At 38.7% G+C, this 27,834-nt stretch overlaps 1 protein-coding gene across 1 annotated transcript; it reads left to right on the top strand.

Annotated features, from left to right (window-relative positions):
* The first annotated feature begins 515 nt into the window (after positions 1-515).
* On the top strand, positions 516-27,479 carry LOC144196720 (glypican-5-like). The gene is made up of 11 exons (XM_077717127.1): positions 516-838; positions 4,776-4,937; positions 9,717-10,267; positions 10,821-11,003; positions 12,175-12,353; positions 13,186-13,245; positions 13,331-13,453; positions 16,582-16,702; positions 19,721-19,862; positions 25,934-26,031; positions 26,205-27,479. Exons 1-11 carry the CDS (start codon positions 667-669, stop codon positions 26,307-26,309), a joined length of 1,896 nt encoding a protein of 631 aa, XP_077573253.1. The 5' UTR covers positions 516-666; the 3' UTR covers positions 26,310-27,479.
* Positions 27,480-27,834: the final 355 nt, after the last annotated feature.

The raw sequence follows: 27,834 nt of genomic DNA, 5'->3' as shown, positions 1-27,834 counted from the left end.
AATGTCAGTGTTCAAACCACAGCACAACACGACCACTGTGATTCAGAAAATGAGAGACACAGTCCCAGGATAGATGCATCTTGGGCTCCACTGGCATAGGATCTACTGAAAGATAAATATCCCACCCCTTTGGGGAGTTTGCCCAGGGTGCAAAATTTGCCATGACCAACTCTGTCCGCAAGGACAGTGGGCTCTCAGCCTATTGTGGAATGAAAGAAAAAAGGAGAAAACTCGGTGCCCAACCAGAGAACACACACTTGGTGGCGCCAATGCTGAAATGTCTTAATGTTTTACTTATAAAACTGTAAAACTAAGTCCATAGAATCTGGCTGGCGAGATAAAACATTATCATGCTTCCTGCTCTTATTTTTCCTAATAAAAAGTAAATCAATAATTATAATTTATATCTTGGGAAACCTAGAATAAATACCTTTGGAATGGGTGAAATTGATGTAGTACCTAGAATGAGTGAGAGAGAAAGGGAGAGAGAGGGGGGGTTACTGGCAGGGGAGCAATGAAGCTGAAAGTGAGAACCGGCCAGGCTCAGACTTCACATGCAGTTTTCAATCAGTGTGGAGATTGAAACGCTTTTCAGGACTCATATGCCACATGTCCACCTTTCTCTTCCTTGTTTTTATTTTTTAAATTTTATTCTGAGATGTTGCAATGTTCCGTGCTGCCTTACAACACGTCGATTTGTTTTGGGTGATTTTTTTCTACTTAACTTTCACACCAGCCTGGAGATCAGCAAATGCGGACAGCTGTCATGAGGTGAAGACAGCATACATGATGCGACAAATTGGCCAGGTGGACCTTGTGCCAGACAGACCCCAAAAAGGTCAGTGAAACTATTTTCTTTTTAATCATCATAGGAGTTATTATTATGTTTATTTGTGTTTGTCATGGATAAAAATCTTCCCTGGACATGAGGAAAGAATATGTATATCACTCTGAGTTAAAAGCGCAAGTGCTTTGCTTTTTTAAAGTCAGTTCAGAATCTGGATATCATGTAGACGATATATGTGTGGGGTAGGGAGGTGGTACCTGGTTTATGTGTGTCAGGTCATACACTGCCAAATAGTCCATTCCTCTCATCACCTTGCCTTTGATCTCTGTCAGCTGTTCTAAACACACACGGACACATGCGCATAATTCACAAAACACAAAAACCTGGGCACATTCAGACATATCCAACTTCCCATAACCTCTTGAGTACATTGCTTATCTACTGTAACTCTGAAGACTTAAATATAACTGTAATTTATGACTTTGCTAACAATACATTTATCTTAGGTCTTCACTTAGGAATTGGGTCATGAATGTGCATCCCAAAAAAGAGGCTGAATCCATATACGGTAATGTAATTGTGTTAACAATGGCCTGACATCATCTCAGTATGTAATGAATCTGGTTCATGAACAACATACCAATGAAGGCCCAGTTTAGAATTTCGGACAGGTCATATTGTCTTGATTATGTAATTCCCTTTCTCTGACATGATAGGGATATATTTGTATTCATGTTAAGGAGTTAAAAGGCTATGTTAAAACGGCACATGCAAATTCAGTTGGGATTGTGAGATTCTTCCTATGTCATCACTTTTTTTCTGGTAAAGTTGTTTGTGTGTCCTGATTAAAGTTGGAGCTAAATTGTACAGAGCAGGAGTCAGCAATACATAATTTGTAGAAAATGATTGCAATATATTTCCATAAATAGATTTTCAGTTGAGCTTTTGTGATATAAATATGACTGTTTTCACGCTGAAAAATGATCAATTATCAGTCATTGAACAAAAATTATTTGCAGTCATTTTTCTCAGGCATTTTCCATAGCGCGGAAGACATTTGCAAATGCATGTGCACAGAAAAACATGCAAGACACGCACCTGCACACTTGCACTTACATTTCTAGCACTTCTTCATGCACTCAAGGTTAAATGCTGTGAGTGTGTGCAGTGCACAGACACGGCAGCATGCCTAATCCCCGGGATCGCAAAGCGGCTAAATTGTGATCGTGAGTTTGTCTCCCATATCATTTCATCTAATGCTCCTTCAGAAAATCCCCCTTAGTTTTTCTCTTTGAGGAGTAAATTAATTTTGCCTAGTAAATCCACAACTGCAAATCCCCAAAAACTATTTGAGATGGGAACTTTGGGACTACAACCCTGACCACTTGACCTGGTATGGGAATCATTTAATGGTTAGTAGGCAGACTATGATTATCAGAACCTTGTGTTGATTTTTTGAAATTTTTACACATTGTAAACAAAGTAAAAACACTAAACATGCAATTCATCAAAATAATACTTTTTTAAAAAACCTTTGAAGTTAAACACCGATTTTCAAAAGATGTAATAGCTGGAGTTGAAATATATTGCAATATAATTTTCAATTATTGCTTTTGACGGCTAAATTTTGAATTTATTTATTTCTTTGCCAGCAAAATTAAAATTGATTCACTTGGTGAGAAAAATTTATTTTTGCCACAAAAAAATGTATTTTTTTCCCAGGCTTCTGTATGAAGACTCAGTAAAAAAGGTCTTTAATGAGGCACCTATAGAGAGAATTGCTCAGAACCCCATATGATGCACAACATTGTAGAATACAATTTCTCTTACTTGGACTTAATACGTGGAATCTCAGTTTTCTGTCAGAAAAAAAGATTGAAGCAGATATAGTTGGAATCACCTAAAGACACATCTACAACTCCACTTGAGTGGAGTTAAGCTGCTTTTTCCTTCTGGATTGGACTATTAAAGCCTCATGCAAAAATTATGAAAATCTACACCCTGATTCTTTTTTCAATCGTTTTTATAACTCTGAGACGATCAGAAACATGGCCGGCAATTGACTGGCCATGAATTCAGGGTGTCCCCTGCCTGATTCCCATAGTTAGCTGGGATAGGCCCCAGCAGCCCCACAATCCTTGTAAGGATCAACGGCTCAGAGAATGAATGAATGAGCAGAAATAATCACCTAGCTGTCCACTGAAGTCACAACTGAAAAGGATATAAAAAAGGGGAGTGGAGTATGTTTTCCCGTAACAATGGAATCCCACCCTTAAGCCTGCCTGACAAGGTCTATTCAAGGATTCTGCAGAAAATGTTTTGTTGAGAAATTGAACATTGGATTAGGGGTATCAATGCAATATGTGTCAGAGGTTTACTAATTGGCATTAAATCAGATTTGTTTCCAGTGAGGGCTCAACAAACTACAATGGCTAATTTTCATTTATATATGGCATAGCAGATGTAAACAGGCATGTGCAGTGGTTTTAATGCAACACACTCAAATGAGAAAAAAACTAAAATGACTGTAACATAACATATATTTAGAAATCTGTTTTTGTTTTTTTGTGAATTGACTTAAGTTTGACTTTGCATCAGAAACAGAAAAACTAATGACATAATTTGCATGAAAAAAAAGGCCTCCATTCAACTCAAAATGTTCTTGCTTGTTTGCCAACTCACAAAAACGTGACAACTAGTGTCGTTTTCTGCCTGAACTGTTTTCAGGTAGGCTGCCTCAAATTTTGACGACTGAAAACAATAAGACAAGATAAATTAGACAAATCTCCTTGAATTTTCTGGCTACCCCTACATCTTTGGAGCCACCATTTTTTTGTTTTGTGAGCCCTCGAAAAAAAAATATTAGTTTGCTTCTTCCTCCATTACTTGCTATTTGTAGTACTTGTGCTTCCTTTATTTTTCAAATAAAATAGCCAGAATTACAAAAAGTACAAACATTCCTTTAAAATATGAATAACATTTTTAGCACAGATCTGAATCCTAATCATTTGCAGAATTACCACAGGTTGCAGATAAAAGCTGTTAGAGTGAGCACACAATTTTGTCATCTTTGTATTTACTGGCCTGAGACCAACTCCGGACCTCCACAGAATAGCTAAACAAAGTGATTAAAGAGAGGGAAGTTTAGAGTTCCATGCTTAGGTTGCTACCCCCATGACCAGACCCTAGAGAAACGGAAGATCATAGAATGATGGATTACATTCATCCATTATTCATACTATACTAATCTTCACAATGGTTGCAGGCTTTCTGGAGCCTTTCCCAGCTGAGAATGAGCACACCCTAAATTGGGTGCCAGCCAATCGCAGGGCACCAAAATACAAACAACCATTCATGCGCACATTCACACACAATTGATCATTTGGATTGTTTCGTCAACCTATCATGGATATTTTCAGAATGTGTGCAGTGTCTGGTAAAATAAATGGAGGCCCTCCCGGTACAGATCCACAAGAGGTGTATCTGAAGAGTCTGCTGTTAATGTGATCATATTGCCTAACTTTACAAATGGATATCTTATCTGATATTTTTTTGTCGCAGTTCTAACTTTAGACTAGCCTGAAAACTTTTATGTTCATAGTCCCTCATTGTTTCCATTTATAGTGAAGATTTTTTTGTTTTGTTTTTTTGTACATTAACAATTTTATCTCACTGTTTCAATAGGTGAAACATTTCAACCATTGTTTTTCAGTGAAAACACAAAAATATCACAAATAACAATTTTAAATTTAACATTCATTATATAGAATAAAAGCCCAGGTTAGTGAAATCACACATTCTGAGGTTCATAACTCAAGAATGGATGCCTGATACTACTAGTAATTACCAAAACAAAAGTACCACACTGACTATATTACCCTTTTCCCTTAATACATAACTTGTCACAATACAGCATAAGGTGCTTATGGTATTTTTCAGAAAGAAAATAAACCCCCTCCATTCTAAATCTATATATTCATCTTCTTAGATGACTCTCTCCGAGTATGTGTCCACTCTGGGCCAGGGTGCTGCACCAGTAAGATGGAGGACAGTTACATGGCTGCGGTTCGTAGTGAGACTCAGCAGAAGATGCGATCCTACAGTTTTGAGCTCAAGTACCTGATTGCTGGACACAGCAAAGCCTACCAAGGTGAGGAAAAGCTCAAAACTCAATGACTAACATAAAAAAGTATCTATCCATCAATTTTTCTATATTAGAATTTTTTTTTTATCTTTACGGTCAAGCCTGAATTAAAGCTTTTCCCAACTGCTGCGGTTTTACATGCAAGGTAGACATTGAAGTACAGTAATGGATGACAACACGCTTGTAACAACATACATTTTAAATTTAAGGCAAACATTTGCTCCTTATTTTCCGCGGATCTCAAATTTCACGTATGTTGGGGGACTCGTATGTCAAGGTTTTACTTGTCAACGAATCAGTGGGAAAATCTGGAGAAACAACCGTTCTTAATGACACCAACTGACAGTTAAGAGTTTTCAATTTCATACATGTTGTAGCAGTGTGGTAGGAATTCAGGATACATCGAGGAAACAAGGAAAACAACGATGCTTATATAAAACGAATACTACAGTGGTACCTTTACTTTCGCTTTCCTCTAAATACAGTTTGCAAAACATGTTGATATGGAAATGCTGAAATGAAAACAAAAGCTATGTTTTGAATTTCCCCAAAACGTAAACACATTTGTTTTTTCTGTTATTTTATGAAGTTTATTGAATGAATGGTTGGTAATTTTTTTGAGGACCGTGGAAGAAATTGAGAATTTACATATGTAAAATACTGCTCTACTTCCGAAAAATCACAGTTACGAAACAAGTCCTCTATATAATTAATTCCGTTCAACTGGACAATGAATAAATCAAGTATTTAGATTTTAAGTTGCCCTAAACATATTTTAGTTGAAAGATATCATAGGGGACATGGACAATTCAAGTGTCTTCTGCGATTTTAGTGCCTAAACAGTTCTGTCAAGTGCTTAGAGGACCCTGCTTCATTCCACTTTGTGTGTCCATCATGAAATAGGTAGCTTGTGTCAGGTTTATGGTGTGTGACCAGTTTATTTAGTGGGGCGCCACAGTGGCTAGGCAAACAAACAACTGATGTCCGAATGTCTCTGAGTAGGCAAACTCTCACAGAGAATAGAAGTGGAAAACTTTGTTACTATCTTTCGCCTCTCTTTCTGTGTCAAGCTGCATCTGAGGCTGTGATAATCGGGTTTTGTTTGTGTCCAATGAAAGTGCCAGTGCCAAAGAATGTTTACATTCAGTACGTATCCCGACCAAAGTGTTGTTGTCATGGGCAACAGCCCGTCTCTAACGGCCTTCTTTGAATAGAACGGAGAATACTCTTCTTGTCCACTTGTCTCTCTGGACTATTCACTAGTAAGTGTGTTTGTGTGTGTGTGTGTTTGTGTGTGTGTGTGTGTTTGTGTGTGTGTGTGTGTGTGTCTGTGTTTGATTGTGACAATTGAAGATTCGCATAGGGTGCACACATTATTAGAGAGTTAGAATTGATAAGACCTGAGCAGATATAGAACGTTTTTCTTTTCTTTTTGGCATGTCTTATAAGTACACTGGGCATCGAAACCCCTAAACCATGAAGAAATGATAATTAAAACCGTTAAACTCTGCATTATCCTTTCTGTATCGACAAATACCAACCTAATTGTATTTATGTTTTTACTGGCCAAAATTGTTATCATTACCACATGTTCCTTACTATAAGTTAGGTTATGGTGATGGTGCATTTGCCTGACTATGGTGCAAACGGTGGGATTGAGTCCTACTTACTGGTGGTGTAATTGTGAGTGTGTATGTGCGTGTGTGCGTGTGTATGCCATGCGACTAATTGGCGACAAATGCAGGATGTAGTCTTCTTTTGGTCCAAATTCATCTGGTATAAGCGCAAATACCTGTTGACCATGACAAGGATAAACAGTGACGAAAATGGTATGGATGGATATATATTTTCTTGTGAAAAATTAAGGTTCTAAGCATTCTTATTGAGATTTTGAGTTTTGTAGTATTCCGTCTCTATATACATATTTTATACGGGACAGTCACAAAGTGGAACACATATGCCCATGTGTTTTTACGGGAATTTGTCCATTCCGTGTGTTTCTCCGTCTCTGTATAAAGCCATACGGGTTTTCTTTTCTTTGGGTTGCTTAGTAACCTGGGGCACAGACCAGCACAGCAGTTCAGAACCTTATTTGAGAAGTACACATGCATGCACTGTTTGTTGTGTGAAATTAGTTTGTTTTGGAAAGTGTAATCTCGACAAACAGACGATTTAACATGAACATGAAACAATGCTGAAAGTTTCATATGAGCCATGCCTGGTTTAAACTGCCACCAAAATGTGCAGCCACAAGATGAAGCCTTTAAGACACAGTGTTGCTACACAGGAACGCCCATCTTTGTGCAGAGCAGACTGCCAAATTTCCAAACAGGTGCAATGATTCTTGTGCTGGTGCATATATCACACATTGAAACAATTTTTGAGGCTGTTTGCCACCAATTTTTAGATAAGTGACCTGGCATGATGCAAGAAGGGTTACTTACCTTACTCCAATTTACAGAACCAGCGTAAATGTAATTTCCTTTGTCCTAGTAACTGCTATTATCATTAATATAAATTATTATTAGAAGTTGTGGCTATGTAAGTGTTGTAATTTAAACATTTAATCTTTTATTGTGTGTGGTTAAAATGAAGCAACCCGGCGGATGAGTGGTTATCGTGTAATCATCACAGTTCTGGGGTCTTGGGTTCGAATCCAGGTCACTCCACCTGTGTGGACTTTGCATATTCTCCGTGGCCCTGCATGGGTTTTCCCCGAGTACTCTGGTTTCCACCTACAATCCAAAAACAGTTTGGTTGAACTGCTCCTAGGTATGCATGTGAACGTAATTGGTTGTCTGTCTCCTTGTGCCAAGCAATTGGCCTGGTGCCAATAGCTGGGATAGGATCCAGGACCCCTGCAACCCTAGTGAAGATAAGCGGTTCAGAAAATGAATGCATAATTGACACGTCAACCCTAGCTGACTCTCAAAGGATGGCTTATAAAAGAGCACAAAGTAACTGTGATATGTCCAGAATGGTTTTAGTCAGACTTTGTTTTACAAGGTGTCCACTTCCCTGGTGTGCGTGGGCATTAGTGTACTTGTAAATATGCTGTCTGCATATTTCATCTAGCACTATAGACCCCATTGCCCTATCCCCCACATCACAGCTGTCATCCAATCACCTCGACTGGGGCAAAGGTCACATGAACCAAGCAGTTTTAGCTTTGTTACTTGATGCTGTTTGTGTTTGAGTACCTATTGCAAAGACATGGGCATGCAAATCACAGATTTCGTTCTTACTTAGTACTTAAAATGTTTGATCCTGAACCATTCAGCTGTAGTCGAAGTTTTAATTAATTTACAAATGTGTTGGAATGTGGTTGATGAGAATATAAAAATAGTATGCAAACTGTTTTAATATGCTGTTGTTGAAATATGTAGATTTATAGTGCATTTATGCACACCATATCACTATTATGTGGGTTGCCAGGTGGCCACAGCTGTGCAAATTTGTTTAAGCACACACAAACATGTATGTTAATCCACCTCGCCTCCCTCTCTCTATATGTACGTGTGTGTTTGTGTATGCATAAGAATGCCATTGGATTGACATCAGCATGTTCGAATGCCAAGTTTCAAACACAGATTCACAATGTTGGCATACAGAATGGACACAACAATCGACCATATAATCATCTTCCACTTTCCACTGCTTGTTAACGCAAAATTTTAATCAGCCAATAAAATGTCAGCAGCTCAGTGCATTGAAGCATGTGGACATGGTCATGAAAATCTGCTGTTATTGAAATTGAGCAGCTGAATGGAAAAAATTGCATTTAGTTTGACTTTAACCGTGCTATCGTTATTATTTTAAAATGGACTGAGTATTTGAGAAACTGCTGATCCACATGGATTCTCTTGCACAGTCATATTGCGTCGTTGCTGCATGTAATGTTGATCGTGAACAGATCAAAACACTGACAGAATCCATGGATGGCAGGCTTTTGAGTCTCCTTGCAAAGAAAGGTGGCTATTTTGGTCACTGATTTGTTTTGGAATGTCAGAAATGTATATTTGTGAATGTTGAGCTGTTTATATTGGTTTCCCTGGTGAAGATAATGATTCAAATGGCTATATAATTATTTTTAACTTGCCCACTAACCTTGTACAGCAGGCGTTCCCAACTGGACCTCGAGGGCCGGTGTGGGTGCAGGTTTTTGTTCTTACTGATCCAGGACAGACAGTTTGACCAATGAGATTTCAGCAGAAAGCAAGAAGTACCGGACTGCAATCCACTGATTGCACTTGTAGGGCACCAGATTGGTGAATTGGCGCCCACTGTGTCCCTTTGTGTAATAGTTTGGAGACCACTTATATACAGTAATAGTCACGTGCACCCACATATATCCTCCTAAAATAGCTAACAACTATAAAATCCGCACTCCAACTCCCAAAAATAATCATCTTTGATATTGATGAGTCTTTTGGGTTCATTAAGAACACGGTTGTTGGTTCACTATTAAAATTATTTTTCATGCACAATACATTGTGTTAGGTGTGATCTCTGAAGTACTTCGTGCAGGATTAGTTATGAATGACTATTTTTAGTCTTTTCACATCTTACTTTTTTTGGGGGGAAGTCAGTGATAATTCCAATAGATGCAGGCCGATGTCAACATGCATACTATAGATCTGTCCAAATTAGAATTTGAACAAAAACTGAAATAATGAGCAAACATGTACTGTATATTAAATTTGAAGAATAGTAAGTTTGTGGATGATTGAACAAATATGTTTCCTAAAGTGCTGTAAACATGTTTTTCTGTCCTCTGTTTTCCAGATACCTTTGAGTCACTCGTGTCTTTTACTTCTAATTTGACCAGCACCCTGTTTGATAGTGCATACTCCAGCCTTGCATCAGACTGTCGCCCACATGTACTTCAGCTTTTCAGTGACATTCATCGTCATCTTGTGGGGGACCCAAATTCCTCATTAGATCACGCAGTTGGGAATTTCTTTAATGAACTCTTCCCACTGGTCTACTGTCGACTTCTTAACCCTGGAGTTGGCCAAACGTCATCCCAGTCTTTTTCCTCCTCCACCTCGCCAAGTTATGAAACTTGCCTGCAGATGACACGGCAGGATATAAATCCATTCGGGCCACATCCCCAACTCCTCGTCTCCAGTCTTTCTCGTGCACTTGGAGTAGGACGGACGTTGAGTCGATTGCTAAGAATGGCCGGGGATGTTGTAGATGCAACAGAAAAGGCAACATTATCCAGAGAGTGTGGACGGGGTTTAGTAAGGATGCAGTATTGTTCCCATTGTAGGGGTCTAACATTGATCAGGCCTTGTACTGGACTCTGTGTCAATGTTATGAGAGGATGTCTGGTAAGTGTCCCCTTTTTTGTCTCTCACAGATTTTAGTAGAGCGCTTGTAATTAAGTAGCTGATGAATGTGGATAGGTTATGATGTCATCAGGCAAATTATATAAATATTTACTTGTAAATCTTGGTATGCTAGTACTTCTTGCCAGAAATGCATGATATAATGTGTCAGTCTTTCATTATGATAATTACATATTTTTGTGTGTTGGTTATCTCATTGCAAAAAAAAAAGTGTAACTTAGTAAGCTGTGTAACAGCAAATTATGTTAAAGTTACTAGATGCTACAAATGCGTCTTTGAAATAATTTGAATGGTAAAGACCTGCTATTATTTGTTATGTAAAATGGTGTTAAAAGTTGTAGAACTAGAATTAGCAGTGCTGAGAACATGGAAAGGCTAAAAACTGATCTGTGATTGCATTGGAATGCTATACAGCAACTGGAATGATAAAAGAAGGTGGAAGTGTTGGTGTGAGCCTAGACTTGTTTGTTTTTCTTTTAATTGTGAAAAATAATAATAATGAATTTCCATTTGGAAATGTCGGTATTTCTCTTAGGTGGGGATATCAGAGCTTGCTGTACCCTGGAGAAAATTAGTCCTATTGCTCCAACGTTTAGCTGTTATGTTAACAGCCAGCAGCAACCAGAACAGCGTGGAACTTGCCCTGTTGGCGGTCCGTAATCATGTGAATGATGCCATCCTGCATGCCCAGCTGCACGGTCCTCGCATCACTGCCATTGTAAGGAGAGAGACAACAGGCATTCGCACAGACTGCTGGTCTAACTTTAAGATTTTTGACTAAATAAAACAATTATCTACACAATCCTCCATTCAACAGGGCTTCATTGTAAATGGAAATAATAGTAATTCTGTTCACCTCCATACACGTATTATCTAAGCATTAGAATTTCGGATCTAGAGTCACAAAAGCTCTTTCAACTTGTCATTCTGACCTCTTTACAAAAGCCTCACACCTAGATGTTCTAAAAACAGATTCACTCTTTTGGGAATCTCGGCTTTCCTTGAGTCTTTGTGTGAATGTGCATGTGAATTCAAATCCAGCGTTAAACAAAGAGTGGTTGGCAGGACAACCGAAACCCAGAATGCTGTTTGCTTCTGAGTGATGAGAACGTTTCTGTGCCTAATCTCTGGACAAACAGACGGCACACAAACAGCCCGCACACACCGTTGTAGGAAGCAATAGAGAAGCCGGGCCAACATTTGAGAGAACACTGTGGACTCCGTGGAGTAGATTCCTGGGAAATAAACAAACACACCGACATGTAATCGTGCTAAATAGAGAATACCACTTAATTAAGTGTTTCATTAGGTCTTCCATTCATTACACATTGAAGATTGTACTAACAACCAATCTGTCGAACAATTCACATGATCTTAGTCTAAAATTAACAGCAGCATTGTAATATAGGTGTGGGGTTTATCCAGGTACTCTTATTTCCTCCCACATCCAAAAACATTCTTGGTAGGCTGATTCAACACTCTAAATTGCCCCTAGGTATGAGTGTGATTGTGAATATTTGTCCATATCTTCATTCCCTGCGATTGCCTGACCACCAATTCACTGTTTCCATCCGCCTGCCACTCATAGTTGGCCGGGATCAGCTCCAGCACTCGTCATGGCCTATGTGAGATGCAGGTTTTTGTCTGAACCAATCAAGAGGACACCTTTTCACCAATCTGGTGTTCTGCAAATGCAATCAGTGGATTGCAAAGAGGTGCTTCTTGTTTCCGCAGAAACCGTTGGTTAAACTGTGTCTTAAATTGTTTGGAACAAAATCCTGCAACCCACAGCTGCCATAGGGGCTAGGCCAGGGATGGGATAACCGGTCCTCGAGTGGGTGCAGGTTATTGTATCATTAACCATTTTCCACTCTTGTTGGTCCTCTCAGGTAGAGAAGGTGTGTGGTTTACAGTTAGCTGGCCCCATGATGATTAGTGGACATCCTGGTAGCTCACATGTTTCAACACCTACAGCCCAGATGACACACAAAAGCTCAAAGACAGTGTCCAGGACTTCTCTCCCAGCAGACTCTGATTTTTTTCCAAGTCTTCAGCTACAGTCGCAGAGGTAAGATGCAAAGAGCGCATGTGTATGTTGGTAATAGTGTTATCAGTATCTGTATAGCATTGACATAGGAGTTAAAGGTGCTGCAAACTCAAAGTAAAAATGTATGAATTGTTGGAGTTGGGAGCGGCCTGGCGGATGAGTAGTTAGCGTGTCTGCCTCACAATTCTGGTGTCCTGGTTTCGAATACAGGTCTGTCCTCCTGTGTGGACCAGAGAATCTGAATAAAACCCAACCAAGAGAACATAGAAAACTCCACACAGGTGGACTGACCTGGATATGAACCCAGGGCTGTGAGGCCAACGTGCCCACCACTCAAGCTGCTAGGCCACCCTAACAGTGGATCAACTCCTGTAACAAGGTCTCCGTTTCTGTGTTTCTTTATGAAGTCTTTTTCATCTCCTTTCTTTTTGGTAGTTTAAATAACGTCTCCATATTGTTTAGTATATTGTGTAAATCTAGGAAATGTGCATATTAAAGGCATTTTAGTATTGATTCTTGCTAAAATGGAAAATCGAAAGACTTTGCATAAATTGGTAGGGATGGGCCAGAATGGGGTGACAACTCTTGGCTAGAGCATCATCCTAAAACAAAAACTTAAATTCACATAAAAAGAGTTTCTCCCTATAACTCATAAATTCTGAAAAAACTGTTCTCCAATTGTGCCAATGTTTTCAGTCCTTATTTTTAAACAGATGTCAGGCATTTAAAATTTAAGTATCTAAATGACTTTACAGAACCTTTAAAATATAACTAAAATTCAACATTCAAATAGTGGTCCATTGTAGTCATACCAGCGGTTATACTCTAATATTATCCATGTGGTTCTCTGCAGGTCATTTCCTCTCAAAGGATCCAGAGGTGACAAGAGTCGCAGTCTTAAAAAAATATCAAGGTAAAATCAGTCCCATTAGTGGAATTCTACCACTCAATTAAGAGCAAAAACTTAATCACTTTGGTAACAAATCTGCTTGTTACAGAGAGTTTGAGAGCTCAATCCAACGATACCAATTATTTTTCTCTGAGTTACCTGAGATGCTGTGTGAGCGTAAAATGGAGGTTGAACAGCACACCTGCTGGAGCGGTCAAGATGTCGTTGAGATGTGAGTATGCGGTGAACTAACACTTGAATATTGTTAAGAAACAATATGTGAAAACCTCATAATGTTAATTTAGCTTTTTGTGTTTGTGTTTATACTTGGTTGGCTACAGTGGCTACATATGTACATGTTTATATGTATGTACTGTAGATTTTGACCAGGTGATGAACCATATAAATGTTCATTGTAAAAAAAAAAAAAAAAGCTTTTGAGATGGAGAAATCTGTTAGTGTCAGTGTATTCTAGGCTTGCTTTGGGCTTACTGTGAAACATACCTGTCAGTATCTCTGCGACCACTTACGTTTTTTCTCTTATCTATCAATCTACTTATTCATCTGTGGATTCATCTCACAATTCATCTTTCCATTCAGACCTCCATTCTTCTTCTTGAGCCTCTGACCCAATTCACTTGGAGGTTGTCAAGAGAGCCCACTGAAAATAAACCAGCTATCTCATAGAATGATTAGAAAGTATGAGCACAAGATACTGACATGAGGTTTTTGCACTCCTGAATTTCTGGATTAAACAAACAGAATATGTAACAAAGTGCAACTGTAATGTAGTGATCTGACTAGACCAGACCTGGGCACACCGGCACGCAGGTTTTTTTTCCTCAAACCCATCCAGCACAGACAGTTTAACTAATTCGATTTCTGATGAAACAAGAAGAATCTGACTGCAATGCACTGATTGCACTTCTAACATACCATATTGGTGGAAAGGTTTGCTCTAATGGTTTGGAACGAAAACCTGCACACACTGCGTGCCTTTCTAGAATTAATTGGCCAGGTCTGGACTAGACCATTTTTGTGCAATAGCACATTCATTCCACAAGAGAGTAGCCTTGTAATGGTGTTGATTAAAATAAACCTTGAGCACTTTTTGCATTGACATGCTCCACTATTTTTTGTTGTGGCTCCCCTCAAATTTTACCAGACACTATGTACTGTGTACCTACATTGCAAAACTAATGACACTACCTTTTAAATGATCATTATACCCAATTGAATAGTGTTAACACTACTGTAGGCTACTTCTGCTTGCTTCTGTCTGTCCTTGCATATCAACAACACTTCATATATTTGGTGCAGGATATGGAGCATAAAATTATGTTCGTGTTACAAAAGCATCACTTCATTGTAAATGAGTGTAATTTCTAGACTTTGGACTCTTAGCAACTGAAATTGTCCTGTCTACGAGACAAATGGTGTCAAGTTATAGGGACTCAGTCTTGAATCGCAAATGTAATGACGTAGAACCCAACTTGTACTTGAAGAAATAATAAACAAAGACTCCGACTTGTTTTAGCCGGGGGGGTCTGAGACACGACTCGGGACGCAATGACCCTAGACTCGACAAGCTGACTCGGAAAATCTTCAACAAATTGTGAAGTTTAATTTGATGAAAGGGAAAATAAAATGTCGGCAAAGAGCGTATGAGTGTGTTCCTCATCTTCTCTAATGAATTTTTGGACAGCCGTAAAAGAAATGTTACATGTTACTCTCAGAAGTAATTATACTAATAATCATTGTCCCTTACAACAACAACTTCCAGCAACATGATTTAAGCCAAATATGCTATGCAATTGAGTTTTTTTCCTATTTACAGGATTCCCCAAAGCCCCTATGTCGTAAGACACCTGATAAGAGAACAATTTAGAGTCTTTCTTTTTCACACTTTGCTGCATAAATGATATACGCTTCCATTATATCTGTCATAGAAAACTCATGAGAATGGATTGCAGCTCCTTTGCCTTAAAGTGCAGATTGCGTTGACCCTGGTAACTGTACTCCAATTTGCAGGCTGCTTGCCTACCTGTCACTTTCACTGAATTTCTAATCAATAATAGCTAACGGCATTCATTTTAGAGCACTCCATCGCTTTCCTATTTTACAGACAATCTTCTCACCTAACTTGGCCATTATGTCTTGCATGAATTGATCGAATCATTAGCAGGTTAGATTGTATACATATAGAATTTTCTTTCCAATGTTGTATTTCTGGTTTCTTTCAAAAGAAGTCCAATTAATTGATCAAGAGCTATTCATCCTATTGAGAAGGTGTGAGTCTTGCTGCAAGCATGCAGTGATGTGGCCGTTTGGGCAATGTCTTCTTGATTGAGGGAGACAAAAAGAATGTAATTTAACCCTCTTATTTTTACAAAAACAATGACATAATGTACAAGTACGTACACTACTTTGACACAATAATCATGGGCAATAAACATACACTGTGAAATTACAGTGACCCTGATTTGCTTCAATGTTGGCACTTGCTGTACGCAATACAGTGGTACCTCTACATAATGCACTATCAACAGAACAAACACATTTAAATGGACTTGGATTAATATATACAGACACAGTCAAACATAAGTTTAATCCACCATCTATTAACAAAGTAACACATAACTAGTGGTTTAATAGTAATAAAATGTGTTTAATAGAACTAAAATTAGACGAATTTTCGCGGAGCGAATGAAGCAAACAACCGACCATAATCGCTACTGCGTGGGAATCGAACCGAGAGTGCCTGCGAAATAACATTTAAATTTGAATAAAATAAAGACCTACAGTTCTTTGATGTGATGATATTTGTATCCAATGCTATGTTCTTTTTTCGGCAGTCGGGTATCCAACGTAGTATCTTAGTCTTGTCATGACACGTAACAACCCTCTTTGCTTTCTTACTAAAAGTGACGCAAGACATCTTACTAATGTTTGCTTCGTCTTGGTTGTAGCCAATGTTAGATTCATTTACTCCAAAATGGCAAGCGATAGCAGCGTAAATTTCCCTTTCTTTGTATTTGCCTCCTCCTCCTCACTAGTTAAAGTCACACTACAGAAAGTAGACACTGTCCTCGTGGCCAGTGAAATACTTTCCAATTGTGACGTGCCCTTTTCCCCATTTTATGCTTGTATTATTATTCCTACACTAAAAACATCTCATGCATATTTGGCGGAGCCAAGCCGCTATGTGGTGAATCCGCGATGTGACAAGGTATTACTGTATTCATACAAGATGGCTAAGCATTTTGTTTAACTGAGAAACTGTTATTTCTCATTCCCATTCTTAAGCCATGAACTAAGATACATAATATAACACCGCAATATCTATTTCATTTTCTGCAGTTATGCAAGTCGTGTGGTTGGCAGCACTTTAAAAGCCCAAAGGGACAACCCGGAATTTACAGTCCGTAACACAGATCCTCTCCTAAGAGCAGCAAAACAAAGACTGGAACAGTTAACAGAGGTAAACACACAATCCCTGCCATATAAGACAGGATATGTGAGAGAAATAATCATACTTCCATCCAAAGTCAGATTCACTCAATCATGTGGCACAAATAATAATAGCCAATCCATTCAAGCCAACATCCATTTTTTGTAAATGGATAAACTCTTCCAAGATTGATTAATTCTTGAAAACTGTGTAGCATTTTCATTGACCACCACTGCTGTATTACTGTAAGTGAAGAAAAGATACTTCAATCTCTTTGGTGAGTGCAGCATTTCACTTCCGGCACATTCCATTAACTTTCTTTTATCTCTGTAACAGCACTTAAAAAAAGAGATAATTTCCCCATTACATTATAGTCTACTTGATTTTATTTAGGAAGGAATCATAAATGGACCTTTAGTTTTCATTAGTGCAATTCCAGAAATGCTTAATGTCAACAAAGTCCTCACAACTTTGGAAGGACAAATGTGTGTGTGTGTGTGTGTGTGTGTGTGTGTGTGTGTGTGTGTCAGTGAGTGTATAATGTGTCTTAGTGTCTTCACTTTCACTTGGCTTTCAATCACGTGTTATCACCACTTGAGTGAAGTGCTGCTTAATGCCATACATTTAAATGTCACCATTGCACGCATATATTGAGAATGACGCTCAGTGAGATATTAATTCAACAATTACTACAGATTTATGTGTGGCACTCTCAGCACTTTTGACAGGTTGGTAATATGCAGACAGAATTTGGAAGAACTATTCATATATCATCCATCAAGGTCATTTGCAATGATACCGGTTGTGTTGATGAGTCTTAATTGACAGTGACACTGGTGAACACTTCAAACTGATCAATAGTGATACCTTGTCAGTTTATTTCTTTTCGTGATTGTACTCTTAACTCAAATTCCTCGTATCTTACACCAGCCTTTTCAATAGGCATTATTGGAAATAATACTAATGAATGAATGAAAAATCATGAATATGTTGCACGACGACAGCCCGGCGAATGAGCGGTTAGCGCGTCATTCTTACAGGTCTGGGGTCCTGGGTTAGAATCTAGGGCGATCCACCTGTGTGGAGTTTGCATGTTCTGTGTGGGTTTTCTCTGGGTATTCTGGTTTCCTCCCACATCCCAAAAACATGAAGGGTTGGACATGCTAAATTGCCCCTATGTGTGAATGGTTGTCTGTCTCCTCGAGCCCTGCGATTGGCTGCCAAGCGATTCAAGGTTTCCTCCGCCTCTGGCCCAAAGTCATCGGGGATAGGCTACAGCACCCCTTGAGACCCTAGTGAGGATAAAGTAGTTAAGAAAATGAATGAATGAACGAATGGTCCATGGCCCTCCTGCCTCATGATAGGTGGAGAATTGTGCAATATTTGTAATACCCACATAAATCGCAAGCGAGAGATTAATGAATTATGCCCGCAGTGAAATGCGAAGAGTGCGGAAAATAACGTTTTACAAAAGATATAATTGTGAATTCATACCCTAAACACATTTTCATGTAGACAGAACACATTTCTGGTCTGAAAATGCATTTGTTCTTGGCATTTCATATTACATTCATGGTATTTAACATTACATACCTGGAATTGTGGCATACATCAAATGCCATATAATACCAAAAATACTGTAATTTGCTTTAATTTGTATTATTTATTCTCTTTAAACTGTTTTATTTTAAACATTGGTGATATGGGCAGTGCACTGTGCTAGTAAGTGTGACCAACTTTAAGGTCACCTTTGAATCTACATGCCACCCAAGTATTCTCCAATTAAATGACAGCCATTAATTCACATCTTTAATTCATTATTATTCATGACTGTCATTTCTGCTTTCCACACTCCCACATTGCAAGGGTGAGTAGAGAAACTAAACAAAGATGCATCTGTGGAATATTATTTTTCTTATTAGCCTTACTTAAAAGGTTTGTCGTTTCTTTCTTTGCCTCACCTTCCTCATCCTCTACTGGCCCCATTCTCTCTTTAGGTGTAAATTAGACCTTTGAAGCAGTGTTTTTTTTTTAATGCAAGTTTTGCAGTCTAATAGGATTACGTTAGCTTAGTCATTCATTATTCAAGCAATTAGAATTTCTATGCTCAGTTTACATGCTCAGTTTACATGCTCAGCCAGGGGGCTCGGCGGGAAAGTGGTTAGTGCATTCGGCCTCACAGTGCTGAGGTTGAGGGTTTGATCACAGGCTGGTTTTCACTGTGTGGAGTTTGCATGTTCTCCCCGGGCTTGCATGAGTTTTTTCCAGGTACTCCGGTTTACTCCCACATCCCAAAAACATGCAGACTAGTCTGGTCGAACTCTCTAAATTGCCTCTAAGTATGAGTGTGAGTGTGAGTGGTTGTCCGTCTCCTTACGCCCTCCGATTGGCTGGCCACCGATTCAGGGGGCTGTCCACCCCCTAGTGCCCGTAGCTAGCTCTCGAGACTCTTGTGAGGATAATGCTCAGCCAATCAGGACGAACATAATGTAATAGCTGTGCTTACACAGAAAAGAGTGGATGAGGTCTCAGTTCTTTGCATCCATCTATTAGTTAAAACAATAAGATATTAGATTAAAATGGCCAGAGAGAAAAGTCTTATGGAGTCTATCTGCGCATGAAGTTGTTTTTTGGTTTAAAGGTCACCTGTGGGGGATGTAGTTGTTCCTTCACACAAGTGTCTGTATCAGAAATGTATAGACTGATTTTCCCATTGGAAAATACGTATATCAGATGAGAAATGCTCCTGCACCCCCTTCGACCCTAATGAGGATAACGCAGTTGAGAAAATGAATGAATAAATGAATATAATTTTTAATGGGTTTAGAGGGTGGTATTAAAGACCGTGGAACAAAACAATGTAAAATATGTCCCTGTAACAAAATCACCGCTGGAATGAATTATAAGTTCTTTAGTAGAAGTATACCTCTGTTATACTAATGACATTTTAAGTTTTACTACTACTATTGTTCAACTTAGTGTTTCTTGTAGTTCAGTCATTAAATGAATCAAATGAAAACACCTGTGAAATGAAGTGTTTGTGTTTAGGAACTTTTAGTGGAACTTGGCTGGATGAGCAAAGCCACAAGAAAGAGTGTGGAAGACGAAGGAGGAAGTGCAGAAACGAACATGGGCAGTGGGAATGAATGTGATGACGAAGACGGTTGTGATGCTTCTGGGGAGTTGAATGGTAAGTCTCACCAGAAGTTAAAGAAGTTTCAAATAAACCCTTAAATGCTCATTCATCCCTTGATCGATCGATACTTCATTTTGGTCAATATACAAGTTTCATCAATAATTTACTGCCCACACACCTGAATTAAACAACATTTTAATATCTCTACTGTTATTTAACAACCATTGAAAAGCTTCATTTACATAATTATACTACATATTGTAAGACATTGAGGAAAAACAGATGGGATTATTTGATGTATTAATTAATGTAGATGTGTGGACTAAAGATGTGTTTTGTTCACCAAAGTTGCTTATTGACCAGTTATGCTATGTCCAGCTAGAGAAGGCCATAGTAAAGGGGTTGTTCCTTGGTGGAAAACGTATCACTCATTTTTGAAAGACAAATATTGCTTGGTAAAGTCACTGACCCGCGACTTACATCCATAAAGGTAAAGCCTATTACCAGAAAGGGTATTTATTGTGGCTACTTGCAAGTTTTTCTCCTCTTTGTATCTCCTCTGAAGAGTGGCATTATGGGAATCTCAAAACAACTCAAATGAAGATAAAAGAAATCATCATGGTTTATGGGAAGGATACACCGAGCTAGCTCAGATATGTCAGCTATCAATTGTCACTTTGAGGAATATTGGGGGAAGATGAGGGACTACAGGCATAGTTGAAGCTATGGGCAGGAGCTGCAGGCCAAGAAAAATCTCAGATAAACAGAGGTGAAGGAAGGTGAGAGCAGTCAACCTCTTAGACCAGGTCGAGACCTAAGAACTGAGGTTGCTTCAGTCGTGACCGGACGTTTGGTCGCTGGTCTTTTGGCCGCCGTTCTTTTGGTCGCCGCTCTTTTGGTCGCCGCTCTTTTGGTCGCCGCTCTTTGGTCCCCGTAGGTCGCCGGTCTTTTGGTCGCTGTTAGGGTTAGGTTAGGTTAGGGTTTAATATCTAAGTACATTTGACAACCATAGCACTAACCCTAACAGCGACCAACGGTGACCAAAGAGCGGCGGCCAAAAGACCGGCGACCAAAAGACCGGCGACCAAAAGACCAGCGACCAAACGTCCGAGCACCGCTTCAGATGGTGTTATTGTGCATGGTTCAACTATTCACAGCATTTTGCAGAAGAAAATGAGCTATGGGAGAGGAATGTTGAAGAATGCTTTCCTGCAAGCATTTCACAGACAGATTTGTATGATGAAGCATACAATTTGACAAACCCTTATCAGATGTCTTATGTGGATAGTAGAATGTCAGCGATGATGAAGGGAGAGGTCTACAGGATAGTGATGAGAATAGCCATGATGTATGGCCTACAGACAGTAGCTCTGATGAAAGACAGGATCTAGAAGTACCGGCAACAAAGATGCTGAGGTTTTTCATAGGAAGCAGTGACAAGATAATACAGACAATGAAGGTTAGGAGTTGTAAAGACAAGGTCAAAAAGCCCAGATTTCGAGTTTTTGAGTATGTAGGGTAAAACTGCCCAGGACCTAAGAGAAGGTGCATGGGTTTAGGGAGAGAGAACATCATGAAAATGCTAGATCCAATGTTGGAACCCATGTAAGGCTCTCCTATTTCTCTCAATAATGGGGGCGTGTTATGGTGGTTCAGCCTGGTTTGAATTTGAATGGTAAATCCCCCTGGAATCATGTTCTTGAGGATTTCCTTCTTTTTATCACTTTAAAACTGATCTTATCATTATCTTTTAATTGGAAAAAACAATAATATCACATTACATAGACTGGAAGAGAATTTAGTCATTATTATTATACATTACATTTTAAGAAGGGTCCATTGATCACATTACCATTTTCTATTTGACTTGAGGGGAGCACTTCCCTCCAGTCTCTAGTTAGGGCTCAAACATCCCCACCTTGTTATGTGTGAAATGAACATTTCATACTGATAAGGGTTTGCTTTCCATTTGTCATCATGACGACATGGGTGTGTCACAGTTGATATTACATAAAGAGCAGCAGTAATATATATGAGAGTCCCTTTCTATAGCTTTCTTTCTTCATATGGTCGGTTCTAATTTCTCTCACCTCACAGATTAAACTGATTGATCCCCCCCCAACTGACACTGCATGATCCTTGCCTCAGTCATTTTGCCTCCCTAGACATTCTATAAATCAATAATGCAAATGTAATCACAGCTTTATCTCTCCTCTCTACTTTGTGGAATCAGAAACTATTATATAACAACTTGGACAACAGTAATTTATAATATTTGATTCTAGAAAGTAACACTCTTTTCTAAGTACAGGTTAATCCTATAGATCTATTCCATATATATTATTTACCGCAAAAAAAAACATTTTTAACATTACGAAAATAGGTAAGTCACTGTCACCATGGTTACCAAATGACCTTTGATGGGGAAAAAAGGCTAAATCTTGCACCAAGAAATATTGTTATACTCTTGCTTGGTGTTTTAAATGCCCTTGCTCATATCACATACAAGAATCCTGTGGATTTCCATTTTCATGTTGTTTCTTTTTGTCAGAATAAATGCATCTTCTCCCTCTCTTCTCCCTCTTATTGAAATTTTCAATGCTGATATTTTCCATTGCCTCATGCTAAATTGATTTAAATATGTCATTCTTTATAGCTTCTAGAATCAGAAATAATAATGAAATATAGAACAATCTGGTTGAAAATGGTTGATTGGTTTGCGTTTCGGCCTCAAAGTGGGGGACCTAGATTCATATCTCGGTCGATACACCTGTGGGAGGTTCGCATGTTTTCCCGCGGGCCTGCGTGGGTTTTCTCTGGGTACTCTGGCTTCCTCCCACAAAGACATGCATGGTAGGCTGATTGAACACTCTAAATTGCCCAAAGGTATGGGTGTGAGCGTGGGTTATTGTTTGTCTCCTTGTGCCCTGCAATTGGCTGGCTACCAATGAGGGGTGTCCCCGCCTCTGGCCCAAAGTCAGCTGGGATAGGCTCCAGAACCCCCTGCGACCCTAATTAGGATAAAGCGGTTTAGAAAATGAGATGAGATGAGAATGATCCAATCCCCTCTAAAGACTAATACAATTTTCCCAGAGGAAGTATTTGGTTCAAATTGATCAGCACCATAAAACATATTTACCTTTTTGGTCCATCCATAAACTCTGCAATTAAAAAACATGATAAGAATAATATCAGTATGCCTATTGACCAATGCCATTTTCATATAAATATGCACAGCATCAATGTGGTAGTTGGTTGTTACTCGTTCACCTTTACCCATACCATATCTAAATCTAGTCTAAACTCCAAGTACTAGTAGATTGTAATCAATATATTTTAGTTTTCTTTCTTTGCTGCCTTAATTTGCACCTCTTTCTTAGTATCTTGCCCTTTTAAATCCTTTGACTTACATAGAAAAGATGGTGTATCATCTGTAGCTACCGCCTTCTCTACTTTAGTGTGTGTGCGAGCGTCGCAAGTGTGTGTATTTCCTCCCAAGGGAACTGAGGCTAAAGTAATGAAATGCTCATTACTGATTCAGCTTGAAATGCTGAGGATACATTTACAAAACTACACAAACCACACAAGAGATCATGCGCGCACATACACAACCTCATGCACATGCTCACAAATAAATACTTGCACTCAACCCACCCACGCACTTACACACCCAACCACAAACCCATGTGTTATTCTATCCAGACACCTTTCAAGGTCATCTTCTTAGTCCGTGTTTGTAAGTGTATGCGTGTTTTTGTGGATGGCAGGGGATGTGCTAATGTATTCATACAAAATAAGACAGTGGACATAAAAGGGCCTCATTTGTCAGTTTCCTTATTCATTTGATATAAGACATTAAGTGGACAATCAAACTGTGATGTCGAGCTTCTTTTAAATGTTTAATAATTCCTGTCCTTTTGCGTTGTTATTCTGGGTGATGGAGCTTATGCCAGCCAACTATCGGCAGTAGGTAGGGGAAACCCTGAATTGGTTGCCAGCCAATCACAGGGCACAATGACGTAAACAACCATTCATGCTCAGACTCGTGCAAGGGGAGAATTAAGACTGTGCAATCAGTCTGGCATATGTATTTGTTGGGTGTGTGAGGAAACCAGAGTACCTGGAAAAACCCATGCAGGCATGAAGAAAACATGAAAACTAAACGCAGGAAAGTTAGAACTCTACGGGAATTGAATCCTTGATCTCAGAACTGGGAAGCAGATTTGCTAACTATTCGAGCACCGATATTAGAAAAAAATGACAGTTGTGGTATAAAACATTTATAACCCCCTATAAAATTGATAATTTCATGAAATGAATTAATTTGAGCCTTGTAGAATGCAAATAGAAATTATTTTTTAAAAAGATAGCTTCTAATTCTTTTATCCAAGTGGCTTCTGTAATGCAGGAGTCAGTACAAAGATTGGTTATGTCCTGTAAACATGCCCTTAGTGATGACATCATTTTTGTATCACAATACTGTTAAGTTGGCACAAACTGATTGCATTGGTTTCTCTGGGCCTTGAATCAATTGCAGCGACAAAACACCGATTTTCTTTCAGGAACTAGGCATAGTTCTTCAGACTAATGGTTAGAGAAGTGTGTGTATATGTGTGTGCCTTTGTTAGGAATTTCCTATCTGCATAGCAATCAGTATATTCTGTGCAGAGTCACTGAAGTTCTGATTTATTGCTTTGCTCCTCCACCTGCCCGGAAATCTTACTGTCACCCGTGGGCATAGACTTCTTTTGTCATCTTCCTTTTTTATTTAATTATTTTGGAAGAAGTTTTTAATCTAAAATCACAATTGAACAGCAGAGATTTGTTTGCTTAGAAAGGCAAAGTTGCCAAAGAATTGGTGTTTTCTTCCTACCATCTGTCCTCTTTAGCCAGTTTGAAGTATGTCGCAAGTACACTGTCCTTCATGTCAGTCCTCTGGGGATGCCAGCTGTGCCGCAATGGTGGCGTGAACGAATTTGTGAGCCAAAAACCTTTGATTGCCATGAACTAAAGGTGACCTGGAATTTGCAGTCTACAAAAAAAATCACAAATTTATATTACTATTTAATCATTGTCACTCTCCATCTCTGATTTTTCATGTCTGTATCGTGCTATCAGATTTTTTTTCTTTTGGGTTAGCTGAATGGAAGTGCCAAAGTGACACTGATTTTGGAGCCGTCAGTATTCCAGGACTGCTGTCAAACTCAGTTACTTTGCTTACTGCTATGCGCAGCATAAATTTCCTCCCGGTTTTCAGGGCATTGTATGGTAGTATTTGTTAGTGTGATAATTTCGTACTTTGTTTCCTTGTTTTTGATAGATTTTTTGTTCCTTAATTCTGAAATTTTCAGGTCATTTTGCCTTTTCTTTTTTGTTGTTAGTTGACTCAATTTGAGATGTTTTTGTTCCACTTGTGTCCCTTTGTTTAATAAATATTACTACGCATATGATCTCCTGAGTTTGTGTAGGGATCTACATGTTTGCCGCTTCATAACAGTGGAACGGTTTTTATGTACCATGTACAAGGTTTGTGATATTTACAGTGTAGGTACAGCTTGTTGTCCAAGTGAATGGTTTAAACTGATAAAATCCATTTGCAGACTTAAATGCAACAGAAGCCCAAGTCACCTGGTTCACTGGTGTTTTTTTAAATGTATTTTTTAACCTCCATCAGGCCCCTTTTTTAAGACCATATCTGCCTCGATGGGCTGGTCAAGACTATCCTTTAAGTTTGTTTGTGAAGGAATACCACTCTGAGTTAAGGCTATAAATGCAACTCACCTTTTGTTTTTTAACATTAAAATGATCATAATTTTCATCACATACTATATAATTCATCCACCCTGCCTGTCAAAACTGACTACTCCTTGAGCCTGAACCAATCAAAGATTTAAAAGGAAATTATTGAAACCAGCTGACGTGGGCTTCTTGGGATCAGCTTATGTTACTGTTTTCAGCTGACGTGACTTTCTTGTATGTCTGAACATGAATGCTTATGCTCAATAATTTTCTTATCACTTGGATACAGTAAGTTTGAGTGCACAGACAAAAATAAAGGTGTGGCTATGAAGTTGCTGAACAGACGGATGATGATATTTTCTTTGGTTATATTATATGTTTGCTAGGTATGGATGACTTCTACAGTGGTCACAGTCCAGTGACGAAGGACAGGGCTCCCCATCCTCGAAATCGCGCTCCTCCTCACCTCAACTCTTCCCCACTGGTAGGCTATCGTCAGCACAATACGGGACTTTGACCTTGAACAACAATAAGTCAAACTGGATGGTTTGAAACCATGTGCATGATTGTGCTTAAGCAATAAACCTACAAATATATCCTCATGTATGTTTATGGCAGTTATTGATATTTTTTTGTCCTTTCTATCTACTCCATCAGGTGCCTCTCACAGGTACAGCCAGTGTGCCAACTCTTGAACTGCTTCATTTGAGCTTGGCTACGGTCCTATGTGTGCTGCTGGGAACTCCGTTGACTTTTGAGTGACAGGATCGGGGTCAAACAAACAACCGTGCTCTGTGTGTGGTTGCTTAGAATTTGCAATGTTTTTTTGAGCACAGTTCGGCCACCGACTGTTTCTTTGTGGGCAACGACATTAATTGATTCGGATAGTAGTTGGACTTTCAATTCATGTGTGGATTTAGCCTGCACTGATGACCTCTATGCACAAATACCACCGCACTACAGTTTTCAAAAGATGTAAATACAAATCTCAATGTTATATATTTATATAAAGAGTTTATGTAGAAGGCTTTCATGTAAATAGTGCCTAATATGCAAGTGATTAGACTGACTTGTGTATATTTTAATTGCACTTTTTTTATCACCCACTCACATGATTAATACTATCATAGATATAGTATAACAGTATGTGGTGCAGTCACCATTAACATGACAGTGATGATTAATTTATGAATCCTGGGAGGATACATTAGGCAAAAATAGACAGTTTAAATGTACAGTATGCCGAAATTGCTCCTTTGTAGTTCATCAAAAATACTCTCTGATTAAGATTAACATTTCTTGTTGTACACTAAAAATATAATTCATATTTTCCTCTCAGTTTTCTGGCCCTTTAGGGTACCATCGCTCAACATCCCTCTTCATCAAGAAAACAAAAACAAGCATACTGAGAATAGAAAAACGGGCAAAGTATTACTTATTAATAACTATTCATGGTGCCATCTGTTTAACAAATGTTAATCTCAGGCCTGTTTTGTTTATTTGAATGGCGGTCTGTTTTTTTTAATTAATTAAAAAAACATCCTTCAACATAATAGGGCTTTTCCCATATTTGATGAACTTTATGGGCTTGTCCTAGTTTTTACAATAAAAACAATAGAACATGATTGAAGTCATAGTGAAACCCTATCTAATAATGCACATACAATGTAATCCATTTTAATTAGGATTATCCCAGCCTGGCAGGTCTTTGAGTCTCCAGCCCCTCCCCAAACTGCACAGCAGCAATGCAGACACGTGGAATAGTGATGAATATATTCAAAAGGGTGCAAGTTACACAGTCAAAAGACAATTTGCATATCTGTCAGTGGGTGACTGACTTTCTGCTTAAAGGAATCACACTGTTCTGTGTCTATCAAAATCATGCATTTTTACTAAAATCGCCCAATAAATTATTTTACTAAAAAAGTAAAATCAATTATTCACCTTTTGGTGTCCACACTTATGTGGACAAAACAGTTTTATTTGTTGGGTTTTTTTCTTGTGGCCGCTGATGTAAAACAGAAAATACCTGTTTGAACATGCTCAAAAGATAGAAGCAAACACCACCAGGTATACGACATGACTGGTCCTGCATTCCACAAATATACATTAAATACATTACTTTGTGTGACATTTATTTATCAATGTCCTGTTCTTTATTAATAAACCTTTTTCAAAGAAACACTTGCATTTTGGCATTCTCTATCTATGCAATATCTTCAGCACAAACTGACCAAGATATTTTCAAATTTATTTCATATCATCAGTTAATGATGAAGAGTTAAAA

The sequence above is a fragment of the Stigmatopora nigra genome, chromosome 5 (assembly GCF_051989575.1).
Source record: "Stigmatopora nigra isolate UIUO_SnigA chromosome 5, RoL_Snig_1.1, whole genome shotgun sequence".
Classification (NCBI taxonomy): Eukaryota; Metazoa; Chordata; class Actinopteri; order Syngnathiformes; family Syngnathidae; genus Stigmatopora; species Stigmatopora nigra.
This window is presented reverse-complemented; position numbering and strand designations above follow the sequence as displayed.